The 14,736-nt window shown below is 36.7% G+C and overlaps 1 protein-coding gene and 1 pseudogene across 1 annotated transcript; both read left to right on the top strand.

The window, feature by feature from the left end:
- Positions 1 to 1,663: 1,663 nt before the first annotated feature.
- On the top strand, positions 1,664 to 3,671 carry LOC127697085 (olfactory receptor 6K3-like; annotated as a pseudogene).
- A 6,489-nt stretch (positions 3,672 to 10,160) lies between these two features.
- LOC127697617 (olfactory receptor 6K3-like) lies at positions 10,161 to 11,132 on the top strand. Its single transcript, XM_052200880.1, has one exon. The coding sequence runs from the start codon at positions 10,185 to 10,187 to the stop codon at positions 11,130 to 11,132; it is 948 nt and encodes a 315-aa protein (XP_052056840.1). The 5' UTR covers positions 10,161 to 10,184.
- Positions 11,133 to 14,736: the final 3,604 nt, after the last annotated feature.

Genomic DNA, 14,736 nt, shown 5'->3' on the forward strand with positions numbered 1-14,736 from the left:
AGGTAGAAAAGGGTAAATAGATGATAGATGACATAATAAATAAATAGACAGACAGATTATAAATAGATAAAAGGAATCTCCTGTGGACTGCAATATTTTTGTGTCCTTTGAAATATTTTTCATGCAATATTTCTAAGTACTAACATTATGCAATTCAAGGATAGATGTCTGTATTAATAAAACAATTCAAACCCGTATATTACAACTTTATTTCTCCCCAGATCCAGTGGACATAACGTTAAGACTACTATAAGTAATGAACAATATTAAAAATAACAAAAAGTGAAATATGTTTAAAATTACATTATGATACTTATGGTGGATTTTTAGTAGTTTGAAATGTCAAATATGACATTTCTTCACAAAAAAGAAACAAAACTAATAGTTCTTTTGGGCAATGCAACTAAACCATAATTCGATTCTGTCTATTATATGATACACTAATAACCAAAAGTATATGCTTTAAAAACATCTACAACATTACAATGAAACAACACAGTAAAACATAAATAAAATATTATCACCCCTGGGGAAGAAATCAATTCCCTCAAGTGGTTTTCATCATTTCCTTACTTCACCACAAGTGAGACGTAAATAAGGAAGGGGAATGTGATAGATTTATAGCAGAAAATAGAAGAGAATCCTAGATGGGAAACTACACTTGCATTATGAAAGGGATAATGAAAGTTTGGAGAGGTAATTGAGGACCCATGGATGGTGAAAATAAAGTCAACATTTATATGGGAATTTCCATCTCATGCTGGACCTGTATGCTTGGAATTATTGAGAGAAAAGTCTGAGAATAACATGAAACACACAACTTAGAGATGTAACCCTTAGGATACTAAGACATTGGAAAGTATAACATTGCAACAGTTATCTCTTTGCTAGACTTTGGGACATGCTTTCATTTTGCTATGAGCATTTGGATCATTGACATTTATTCATATTTGCAATCATAAATGTATATTCTGTCCCTCATATGTGCCAAAGAAAACCACACTGCTGAGTTTGATCATTTGTGTGATGAAATGATGATCTTATCTCTGTAGAACTTCATGAGAATCAGCCTACAAGTGTACACAGTGTGGTGGGACAGTGTCCGCTGCATCCAATAATTATACTAAAATGTACATTTATTAATTAGTGCTATTGCTATTTACATATTATCTCATTGTCAGAACATTAGAAGCTTATGTGAATGCTCCCCTCTTACAAATTGGGGTAGTTTTAAAACACAATGTAGCTGAATAATTAGAAATGTCACAGCATGTAAATGATAGAAAGGATTTAAGTGCTAGCTAGATTTATAATGTCCGAAATGTAACCATTGCTATGTACTGACTTTATGTTATGAGAGAAAGCATAGGATAGAGAAGTGTTATATATAAATCCAAGGCTCCAGCACACAGAGGAAGTTATTGTAGTTATAGAAAACAACATGAAAAATGGAATTAGAAGGAAGACTAGAGTAGTTGGATGTTTGTAAGTGAAATGACAGGGAGTCAAGGGTCATATTTGACAGGGGGTCAAGGGTCATATTTCTTGACTTGGAGCTCATGAGAAAAATTGTAGGAAAAAATTTGAAGATTTTATTGGCATTTCTAGTTGAAATCCTATGTTAGTGAGATTACCAAGGAGTATATAAAACAAGACATTAGGGATGGAACTTAGGAAATGGATGCTTGAAGAGTTTAAGATGCTGATTATTGATGTGAGAGACAAGAGGCAGAGTGAGAATGGGAGTCACCTCTAAAAATAAAGGAAACAAGGCAGACCTGATCTAAGAGGCATTTGGAGCTGGAGGGATTGAAATAGAAGGAATGGTCCCCAAGGAAGAGAAATGGAGTGTGTCATATGCCAGGCAGAACTGGGTAATAACCATGTGTAACTGGCAGGATAGCACCAGCAGGATGCTGAGGGACAAATATTTAATAACAGTTAAGATGCATAAGAAATTAAGTGATCTGAATTACCACATGTCTAGGTCAGAGAACAACTTCCCCTTTTGTTGAAGCAGAAATCCCCTTCTGTTTCTGTTGGTGTGGTATATAAGCTGACTTCCTGCTCGTTCTCATTTCTACACCTCCCATATCAACATAGGAGTGCTTAAAACACAGATGTGTACCACTGCACCTGGATTTCTACTGCTTGCTGCAATTGAACTCACGTTACCCAGCTTGTATAGCAAATTATTACACCCGATGAACAGTCTCACTAGCCCCCAAGTTTACCCTTGAATTTGCTTGAATCAATACATGAAATTAATATGTATAAAAATACAGTTTGATGTGGAAAACACATAACTGAACCTTTATCTTATTACACTTACTTTGTGCTTCATATCATTAATATTGATATGTAAGTCTGTTATTATAGTATAGAACAGTACAATAATGTGATACAATACAGCATGTATAGATTGTTAATACGGATACATATAGCATCTGCTGAGATAACTTTCAATAGTTTTTGTACCTTTAAAATGTTTAAAAAAAAACCAACACTTTAACCTGAAATTCTACTTCTTCGAGGAGTAATATGGGAAATACCAGATAGCAGTCACTATGCACAAAAACAAGAAGGCAGAGAAAGCATGCACAAACACTGACACTTGCTCTTTATGATAGCTTTAATCCATTTAGCTGTGCATCTTGTTTATTTTCTTTTCTTCCTATCATGAATGAAGTATATTCTCTTTTTCTGCAGATAGTTCTCCTGGGGACACAGAGAATGGAAGTCTGTCAGTCGTGACAGAGTTCATCTTCACCACCTTTCCCGGGCTCCAGGGTGGTAGTCAGCTGTGCTTCTTCCTTTTGCTTTTAACCTATATTTCATTGTCATTGGGAATCTGTTGATATTCTTTGCTTTAAGGTGGACAGTCATCTTCATAATCCCATGTATAATTTTATAAATATCTTTTCCTTTCTGGAGATCTGGTATGCCTCAGCTACCATCCCCAAGATGCTGTCTAATCTCATCAATGAAAACAAGTCTATCACCATCACTGGCTGCCTCTTGCAAATGGATTCCTTTCATTCATTGGGAAAGTCAGAGAGGATTTTGCTGATCACCAGGGCTATTGATAGATTCATTGTCATCTGCAACCCTCTTTGCTATCAGATGATCATGACACCCAGGCTCTGTCTTTAGCTCTCTGAAGGCTCTTTCATCTTCAGTTTCTTCCTCATCTTGCTTCCTGAGATTGTGATGATTTCCACTCTGCCTTTCTGTAGACCCAACCAGATCCATCAGATTTTCTGTGACTTGGTCTGCTGCTAAGCCTAGCCTGCATAGACACTTCCATGATTGTCATGAAGACATGATCTACACAGTAGCCATTACCATCACTGATCTTATCATTGCTCTGTCCTATGTAAGAATTATCACCTTGATCCTGAGAATTCCGAGGGTAGGAGAAAGGCCTTTCTTTTCCACCTGTACTTGTCACCTCGTGACCTTTCTGATATTCTTTGGCTGTGTGTCACTCATATACTTGCATTTCAATGCCACTTATCGTGCTGTTTCAGAGACAGCAATTGCACTGATGTTTACTATACTTGCCACCATTCTTCACTCCCATCATTGATAGTCTTAGAAACAAGGACATGAAGAATGTAATTAAAAGGCTCTTCTGCCTTCACAAAGTTTTGAGCACATCTGAAAGTTAAATTTCAGCCACAGGTTCTTTGTTATTGATTAAAATATGTATTTAATATATTAGAATATAGTATTCTTTTATCTATACCTAATTCTTTGTTACATTGAAATCCATCAACTGATTTTCTTGCTAATATAACAGCAGACCAGTATTCTTGGTGCCATCATTATAAAATTTGTTATGAATATGATGAAGTGGTTTAATTTTTGTTTACAAGCTGTTTCTTAAAAATCTTGTTCATTGCTTTTGAGAATAGAGTGATATGGCTTAACTGGAGATACACTGTACTATGAGGTATGATGCCTCTATTCTTGCAATATATCCTAGATGTAAAAACAAAAAAAAAACCTTGCTTATTAATCATGAATCACCTAATTAGGTAAATGCAATATAGAATCACATTTCCCACAATAGATAGATAGATAGATAGATAGATAGATAGACAGACAGATAGATAGGTAGATTATGTAGATTATAAATAGGTAAGTATAAATAGATGATAGATGGATAAATGACAGAAATAGATTGTAGTTGATGCCTTCCCCTAGCTGCCTGGGGATCCTCAATGGGGAGGATGCGCTTAGTCCTGCTGTGACTTGATGTCCTAAAGCAAAGTAGTACCCAAGGAAGGCTTCCCCTTCCCTTAGGGAAAGGAAGGTGCCATCGGGGAGGGACTTGTGGGATGGAACTAGGTGGAGAGAAGGGAGGAAGCTGCAATCAGAATGTAAAGTTAATAAATAAATATATAAATAAATAAATGGGACTAAAAGAAAAGTTAAGAGGGCATCCACAAACATAGAGGAAAATCTCATATTTATGTGTTAGAAAAAAAGATATAATTAAAACTCGAAAGGTGTTAAATACGCTGCTGGGACAAAATAAGCAACTTAATTCACCTGTTATCCTTAGAAACTAAAATAGCAATCTGCCACACCACAAATGTCCACTGATTTTACAGTGGCATGGCTGTTATGGGTAACCAGCCACCTTTTGATTTAATTTGAGGACCTGAAATAGAATTCATGCCTAATACTACAAACCTAATTTTTAAAAAAGAAAAACATGCCTGAAGAAGTATTTGTTCCCTCGGAGCAAATTCAGTGCTGTCTATCTAAATTAACTTGCCGCCAAACTGCTTTACAAGTATTTATATTTATACCCCTAGACTAATGCTCTTCTAACCCTTAATAAGAGAAGCAGTGCATATTTGTATAGAATGTTGGTAACACAGAGATCCCTGGCATCTCATGGTGGTGAGAATAAGGGGCAATGGAATGTTTATCCCTATACATGGCATTTGTACTACTCTCTCTATGTCTCAGGGGATCATCACAGAAAAAAAGAATGTAAGATTGAAAAGATAAGCAAAAGAACTATGAAGTGCTATCCTATGGGTAAGACATAGACAGTGTTCTCATGATCCCACAGGATCTGTGTCTAGCTTCAGTGGACCTACACAAGACTAGACATACCAACAATCAAACATAGATTTGAGAGAGTTTCCTAAATCTTGAAATATCCTTGCTGAACTATTGCCTACTGGACTGTGGGGGAGGGATAGTCATTGTCTTCAGTTGTACATCCACTGAGGAGCCCGCTGGGCTTTAGGGGATAGTTTCAAACATGTGATCACACAGATAGTCTTAAAACAAACAAAGAAACTAATGCTCATAAGACATTGATGTGATAAAAAGATTTGTAGGGAGAAGTAGGTATAAAGTGTTTGGGGAAGATCAGAAAAGAATCAGGACTTTCAGATCAGAAGAATCCATATAGATGTATGAAATTGACAAAGAGCAAATTTCACAAAAACTATGAAAATGGTCATTCTTCACAGAAGTAAAGATAGATTTTAAAAGTTCATATGGAGTCACAAAAATAAGCCCGAACAAAACAATTCCTAAGTGAAATGATAAAAGTAGAGTTCATGATAAATTTCAGGACTGCAGTGAACTGAGTAGGACTGAACTGGCTTAAAAGGAGTACAAGGACCCAAAGGAAACAACAACGGGTCCAGAAATAAACCTATACCTCTGTAGTCAAATGAGTCTCAATAGAACTGCCAAACACATGCCTTCAAGAAAGTAGGTCCTCTTCAATAAATGAGACTGGAAAACTGGATATCCACATGTTGAAGATTAAATTCTGACCCCTAAGTCACCCCATATAGAAGTCAAACAAAATGACTCAAAATCAGAGGCAAATCTTTGCTGTGATTAAAAATTTAATAAAAGAAAACAAAAGAAAAACAAAACAAACAAACACTGAACCAGAACACATGTGACTAGAAAGAAGGCTCAACTCAGCAGTTAATAGCACCAGCTGCTCCTCTAGAGGCTGGAAATTCAGGTTTCAGCACCTACATGTAAGCTCACAAATGTCTGTAATTGCAGTCACAGAAAATCCAACACCCTCTACAGGTCGTAAACATGCACACATGGCACACAGACAAATATACAGGCCAACAGATAAATTCTTTCCTTAATCATATTAATGTTTATTCCTAAATTTTCATTAATTGTGATTTTGTTTTGTCTCTTCGTTCCTTAATTTACTGAAAAACAACTATGTCCTATTACTTTGTTTCTACCTACTTATGCCAGTCTTATGTATGAAATAAATCCTCTTCTCCTATGATATATTGCTACTATTTTATTATAAAATACATCCTATTTTTCCAGTTTTATCTCAGGATCATCTACCCAATCTCTAATTCTTTCCTTTCTTCCAATTATTTTACACCTCTCTCTTTCCCAACACACACACACACACACACACACACAAAGCCTTTAATGAATTTGCTTCTGAATGGCAAAACAGTCATATTAGAACAAACAATGCTTTATGATAATTATTCTTCCCATGGAGAAAAATCAATTCTATGTTGATGCTAATTTAATGCAGCCATAATTTGTTGGTACTGCCTCCTCCTTTTGAGAAATAGTGGGGTTGGGAAATATAGAAGTAAAAGAAGAAAAGTAGTCAGAAGGCACCATAAAGAATAGGGGAAACAGATCGACTATTGACACATTTTCTGGTGAAAATTAAGAGATGGGAAGCGTTCAACAGATCAATAGGACAAATTTAGAGAGACGTCATGCAGTCTTTGGGAAAATAAAAAGTGACTTTTTCATTTTCATCTTTGAAACATGCATGGTTTTTCTAACAGGTGAGGTTTTGATAGAAATCTCTTTATATCCTACACATTAATTTATTCATGGCCTTTGTCAGAAAGTCACCTTCAACACTGCCCTCCTTCCTCTCTTGTTCAAGAACACCGAATAATGGTAGCATCCTCACGTGCCTGCTCTGGCACAGCACTTCCTGGTGTCATATCTAAATGGAGAACGGCTTTTTCAATCATAACACTGACAAAGGGTGTGGCAATGTTCAGCAGGATCTGTAAGACTCCTTCCTGCTCAACACTAATTCTCCTGACCCAAGGCTCTAATTAACAGAAAACACAGAACATGTTCATCTCTCAATTCACCCCAGGAGGGAAGTATTTTCTCTGTGTTATTGAGGGAATAAAACCTCAGTGGAACTCACATTCCCTTCAGGATGTTCCCAAGGATGCTTATAAGAACTTTAGTGTGAAGCAGAGACTGAGGGAAAGACCATCCAGAGACTGCCTCACCTGGGGATCCACCCCATATACAGTCACCAAACTCAGAAACTATTGTGGATGCCAACTAGTGCTTGCTAACAGGAGCCTGATATAGCTGTCTTCTGAGAGGCTCTGCCAGTACCTGACAAATAAAGAGGTGGGTCTCTCAGCCAACAATTGGACTGATCATAAGATCCCCAATGGAGGAGCTAGAGAAAGGACCCAAGGAGCTGAAGGAGCTTGCAGCCCCATAGAAGGAACAACAATATCAACCAACAAGCACTCCCAGAGCTCCCAGGGACTTAACCACCAACCAAAAAGTACACATGGAGGGACCCATGGCTCCAACTGCATATGTAGCAGAGGATGGCCTTGTTGGACATCAAGGGGAGGAGAGGCCCTTAGTCCTGAGAAGGCTCAAAGCCCCATTATAGGGGAATGCCAGGACAGGGACGCGGGAGTGGGTAGATTGGTGAGCAGGGGGGGAGGGTGGATGATATAGGGTGTTTTCAGAAGGGAAACCAGGAAACGGGATAACATTTGAAATGTAAATAAAGAAAATATCTAATAAAAATGATAAAAATAAAAGAACTTTTCAGAAGGACTGAAAGAGCAGGGACAGAGATTCACAGGGACAGAGATTCACAGGGACAGAGTAAAAATCCTGACTATTTGACAGAGGTGAGTTTGGCATTCTTGACGTCAAAGGTGAGTGTTCATTTCTTTTACTTGGCATAAGGCACTCAGTAACTGTTGAAGGTTCAGACTGTGAGAGCTGTGTGAGATGTGGAATTTGAAACTCCTTTTGGCCATTTGGGAAATTTCATCTTTCGAGTTCTAGGCTTTGAAGAATAACATATGAAACAGCAGTCAGTTATTCATCCTGCGCTCGGCTTCGTGGGTGTAAGTGATGACTCTTTCCCTTCCCAGCTGTCTGCTTTACAAACTTCCTATCTTTTATTTGTGTTTTTATATTCAATACAATTCCCTCCCCCATTGGAAAAGAAGTTATTTCCATGTCCCTAATATCTATCAAGGGTAAGCTGTACATGAATAGAACCTAGTAACAAAAAACAAGAACAAAAACAAAGACAAAAAAACCTGCACCAACAGTGTCAGGATTGTGCTGGATATGATCTTGAGGATGCATGTGAAAGGAAACTAAGGAGTTCACGTAAGTGTGTGTGTGTGTGTGTGTGTGTGTGTGTGTGTGTGTGTGTTTAAATACGTGGAGGAGGTGACAGTAGTAACAGTCCATAGGCTTTTCATGAGAGACAAGAGCTGGATTCAGAGTTGAGAATAGATCAGAGTTAGTCAGGTTAAAAAAAAAAAAAAACCTGAGCAAAGGGGCACCCTAGGAAGAAAGCTAAAAGTCACCACCGCTCTAGAGAGTATATAATTGTGAACTTTAAAACTGCCACAGTGAAATATGAGAAAGTGAAGATGGAGAATAATATAGATTGAGATATGAGACAGTGGGGAATGATGGGAGATTTTCTTCAACTGAAAGTGTGTATTGACCAGATATTAAGGATCAGGTCTTCAGTATTCCTGTAGACCTAAAGAATGAGTACTGAACATGACTGTCAACATATAAGAGTATAAAACTACTATTTAAATAACAAAAAAAAAATTAAAAGGCCACTATAGTAAAGTGGAAAACACAGGAATGTTGGCTTATTGGAAATCAATAACAAAAGGCTTCTCAGAATAGTAGATTTCTGTGCCCAATTCAAAAGTATAATCATAACCTAAAGACTGTGATTTTCACTGATTTGATATTAGTATGACAGGGATACATAAAGCAGAATGGTTATTGAATGGCAAAAATGGAAAAAACTACCGAATAAATGATCAGAAAAGATCATCTAAAGGAGATATAGTAAGGGTAATTCTCTCACACAGCCGGTATATAAAGGAAATAAATGCCATAAATATCAATAATTCTTTTATAAATTAACTCATTTGATTAAAACTTCTAAACGCGAGTACTTTTCGTGCACAGTTTAAGACACAAGACTCGCTCTTCCCGGGGCTCTCTTGCCCTGCTTTCTTCTCCTATTCTCTCCCTTGTCTCTTGACCCCCCTGCTCCCCCCTCCCCATTCTTTTCCCCCTCTTTCCACGTATGTGGTCATGGCCAGCTCTCACTCCTCTGTCTCTTCTTTCTCTCTTTACTTTTCTATATCTTTTCATTCCCCCTACGTTTTTACCTCTCTACCTCTCCCTTTTCACCTTATTTCTCTACAATAAAGCTTAATAAAAAAAAAAGACATAAGACTCAGAGAGATTATGTAAGTCGCCTACTCTCCAGTTAATAGTAGACAGAATAAAAATTCAGGCTCAGTATATTTGACATGAATCCACTCTACTAAACATTATAATATGCTCACTCAAAAGCAAAAGTATAGATACAGGCAACTTATTCTGTGTTTTGCATACTAGAAATTGCAAATCGCAAATTCCATCTAAAAGGATATATGTGTGTAAGGTAACATATACATAGAGTGACATTTACACATATGTGTATACATGCTTGCACATGTGTGTGTACAAATTAGGTGCATGTATGCATACACATTCAAGTGGAAACTAGAGGTCATTGTCAGGGATTGTGTTCCATCATCTCCCACCATGTTTTTTTCAGACAGGTACTCTCCCTGAGCCTGAATCTCACCCAGGTGGCTACCCGGCTGGCTACCAAGCGTCTGGGGTCCTCTTGTCTCCACATTCCAGCACTAGGGTTAGAAGTGTAGGTCTCAACAGCGATCATTTTCACATGGACACTGTGAACCTGAATTTAGGTCCTCAGCCATCTGTCCTTAGAGCCTCAACATTTACCTGTGCATTGCTCTGACTATCTTCCACCTGAGTTGAGTATGGCCTTTCCCTCATTCACAGGACACTCAGATGGGGATATGGAGACTGGAAACCTATCTACCGTGACTGTGTTTGTCTTCACTGGGTTCCCCCAGCTCAAGAATGGTGGGCTCCTGTACTTTTTTCCTCTACTTTTCATTTACATCTTTATTGTGACAGGAAACCTGATGATCTTTTTTGCTGTAAGGTTAGACACTCGTCTTCATAATCCCATGTACAATTTCATAAGTATCTTCTCATTTCTTGAGATGTGGTATACAACAGCTACCATTCCTAAGATGCTCTCCAATCTGATCAGTGAGCAAAAGACCATTTCTTTCATTGGCTGCCTCTTGCAAATGTACTTCTTCCATTCCCTTGGAAATACTGAAGGGACCCTTCTGACTGTCATGGCTATCGACAGGTACGTTGCCATCTGTAATCCACTCCGCTACCCTAACATCATGACACCCAGGCTATGTGCCCAGCTCACTACTGGCTCTTGTATATTTGGCTTCCTCATCCTTCTACCTGAGATTGTGTGGATTTCTACTCTACCTTTTTGTGGCCCCAATCAAATCACTCAGATATTCTGTGATTTCACCCCTTTGTTGAAGTTAGCCTGTACAGATGCCTCAGTGATCTTAGTTCAAGATGTGATACATGCTCTTGCTATCCTGGTCACAAGTCTGATTATTTTTCTTTCTTACATAAGAATTATTGTTGTTATCCTGAGCATCTCCTCAACAGAAGGTCGCAAGAAAGCTTTTTCCACTTGTGCTGCGCACATTGCTGTCTTCCTGTTGTTTTTTGGCAGTGTCGCCCTTATGTATCTTCGATTCTCTGCCACCTATACACCATTCTGGGACAACACCATTGCTCTTACATTTTCTGTGTTTGCCCCCCTTTTTAATCCTATTATATACAGTCTGAGAAATAAGGACATGAAAGATGCAATTAACAAACTCTTTTGTTCTAAAAAGGTGTCCAATGAATCAGGTAGGTAATTTATACCACTGCCTTTTAAAGCTAAATAAGATCTTTCTCTAAAAATTCGATCCTAAAACATAACTGCAATTTCAAAGATTATGAAATTGATCAACCACTTTCTCCAATGAGCTGATGGATGGACATATAAATTCTATCTGCTGAGAACTCACCAAGATTATGAAATTAACAAGTTTTGTCTTAACTTTGTCAACAGTTGAGTGTAAATATATATTTATTTCAGAATAGTTAAGTGTGCAGCTATGAAGAACATTTATGAGTATTACATTTCTGACTCAAATTCTTGGCCACTGTAATCTTTTCTAAGATCTTCACAGTAACATTAGCATTTTTACTGACTCATGTTGCAATGACTCTCTCTGTTGTTGAGTGATTAATAATCCAAAGCCATAGAACAAGCTTTGGAGAAAAAGAAAACCTTGCATCCAAACTATACGTATTCACTTTCATCTTGGCTTCCTTTCCAGTTAATGTTCCAATTGTTTAAGACACATGTATTCATGAGCTGTGAGTGTAAAATTTCATCAGGAGGAGATCATAGGCTCTATTTGGCATTGTGTCAAACACTATAAAAGAAAACTGATTTTTACAGAAAGTCATTATGAATAAGCTGATATGGATTAAATACATGTATTTCATTCATTACTCTAAAATATTTTCCAGGTTTTCCTTTTGACTGACGTATAAAATATATAATTTCATAATAGCATATTTAATATTAAATATATGTGACTTCATAGCCCATATTTGTAAAACCTGAAATTTTATTCTAAGGTTTATGTACCCACCTAATGTTTACTATAGCTTAATTGTAAGATATGATGGTGATGTGCTATAAATTTTCTCTAACTTGAAATTTTATATATTTCTCTATATTATTGTTCTTATAAATCCAGTTAAATTATAGTCTTTCACAAAATTCCTTTCCTAAAATATTGTCTGAAGATAAATGTCAAGAAGTTAATATGTTACATAAAAATTGTAATATATTTATCGTAAATGATATAGCATTGGCTACATAAACAGTTGTATAACCAACACATGACTGTCAGACTATGAATATGATTCATTACATAATATCTAATCTATAGTTTCAATCTGATCTCTGTATTTTGTGAAGCTTTGATAATTTGCAAGATGAAATTGTAATGTAACTAAGAGAGGATTCTGATATATTGAATTATACATTCCTATAAAAGTATAAATGTATAAATTTGCAACAAATGGATTCTCAATGGGTTGTAGACAACTTCTGTCTATAAGTCTGGGTTGATATTTCTCTTACTTGCCTATTGAGAAGTTAATGGAAAATCTTAGGACATATTGTTTCGTAGTTTGGCTTGCCCAGGATAGCTGCTTTATCTCAGTCCTATATCCTGCTTAAGTTATTCTTTCTCTATAAAAACTCCATATTTAGTTTCCCTTCCTCCTCTTCTTCCTCCTCCTATTTCTATTGTGATGTCCCCCAAAGATTATCGTGTATAAGAAAACATTTCACCAGGACAAAAGTGTCTTCAGTTCTATGAGTGGATCGTTGGATCCTCTTTCAAGCCTTTAAAACTGGATGGAGATGGCCTATGAGATATTGAGAAGAAGCTGATCCTGATAAAACACAGTGGGTTGTGTACTAGAAAGCTTGGGGAGAAGGAGAATTGAAGAAAGTTGGAGCAAACAATTAAGAGATGGGGAATGGGAAATCACAAGTGGTGAAGAACTTCAGCTCTATATACAGTCTGAAGATAGAGTCTGAGGCAGGTCAGAAGTGGGCTCTAGTGGAAGGTGATAATGAAGACTGGGGTGATAATGACTTGGAGCTAATCAAGGATGATGAAAATGTGTATGAATAAAAAAAAGAAAAAAAAGAAAATGTGTCTGAGTAAGGAAAGAATGACGGAGACAGTTAAAAGAAAACACTGAACTATTTGTTTTACCTAGACACTTGTCCAATATGAGAACTATACCAGAGCTTCCCTGTTAGCTTCTGTCCATTCTTACTATCCCTCCACATGTCCTTCCTCTGCTTATTAACCAGTGGCTCCAGACCTGGTTCCACTCATTTCCCTTGATGTTCAATTTTATTTGTTTATTTATCTATTAATATGTATACTTGTATTTATAATTAATATTCATCTGTTTGTTTGTCTGTTAATTTTTATTTTGAAATTTTTCATTTTACTTTTGACAGCTTTTTGGGTTTTTTTATTTTGATGCATCTTTATGACAATAATGTACAATTTTTAGTTAACTGTTCCCAAAGTAATCTATTCTTATGCAGGATATATATTTTTCCATTTATACGTAATTTTAGTAGTGGCTTTCCTGCATGCAAAGGAAATATCATTTAGTTGTATCAGATGAGAACAACTTTTAGTTAGAGCTATGTATGAGATCCCCCATGAGTGCTCTGAGATTCAAAACAAATGTAGCAATGTGATTCTGTGAATGGGACTTGCTTTGTGAAATGCCCCCTTTAGAAGAGTGTTGTCATAATCTTCTTATTTGTTTCCTATAGAGGATATTGTATATTTTGTGAGGATCCTGATTCTTTGAACCTTTTTTTTTCCAAAATAAAAAAATTCATTACTAAAGCAGTAATCTGGAGGGGAAAACTGTCTATATATTTCATTGATCTTATAGGGTTTGAAAATCTGAAAGAATAGTGTACCATGGTATATTATCATTTATGAATGTCAAACATCACAATTTATGAATTTTCAATGCAACTAATAAATCTCCTAAATTTGTCATTATATATAAATGGGATGCCACCAATATTTTGGTATATAATTAGTACTCTTTCCATTATTCTATGCATCTTCATGATTGTACCAAAACCACTCAAATCTGAGTCTTAGACCTTCTTCATGTTGATTTACTAAAACATCAACACTGTTGGGAGAGCCACAGAAAAGGGAGGAGTAAATATAAAAAGAAGAGTAAACTTATTCTCATGTCTAGAGCTCCCAAGCCCATTTGAAATAAGCTAGGGACCCTTAGGCCTGAGTCTCCTAATTACTAGCCTGAACTGTTTGTTTCCCAATTGAAACCATTATGGGTATGATTGTTTTCTCTTGATCTTGAGTCATTTTGTGTACAATTCTCAAGGGAATCAATTATTTTACTCATATTTAAAGAACAAAAGAAGGGAAGAAAAGGGGAGAACACCCACAAAGGAGACTCAGATTTTATATCACTGACTTTGTGTAAGAAATTGAGCTTAGATAGAAGACTCAGGTGGAATTTCCATGAAGGAAGTTGGTTCTCCCATGGCAGTTAGATCCCTCCCTAACATCAATGTAGCAAAGGTAGAGTCTTCATTCATGTGTATTCTGATTTTGGATTCCAATGGCAGCAAGGTCAGTGGATTAACTATTTGGAGGGGTGATGGGAGACACATGGGGGAAAAAACCAAAAACCAAACAAAAACACACACATAAGAGCAGAGGACAGTGCTACTGGGTCTCAAGGTACTGAGTAGCCTTTGGAATGGCTTTTAAAAGATATGAGAGAATGTGCTAGGCTGAGCCAGTACAACACATAAAGGTTTGAATTAGCAGGTTTCTCTATACAAAGGGCTGCTTTAAATTTTACACAGATAGGAAT

Source organism: Apodemus sylvaticus, chromosome 12 (assembly GCF_947179515.1).
Source record: "Apodemus sylvaticus chromosome 12, mApoSyl1.1, whole genome shotgun sequence".
NCBI lineage: Eukaryota > Metazoa > Chordata > Mammalia > Rodentia > Muridae > Apodemus > Apodemus sylvaticus.

Excerpts from the sequence above, each read along its gene's own strand:
- LOC127697617 (XM_052200880.1), top strand. The coding sequence starts at position 10,185 with ATGGAGACTGGAAACCTATCTACCGTGACTGTGTTTGTCTTCACTGGG.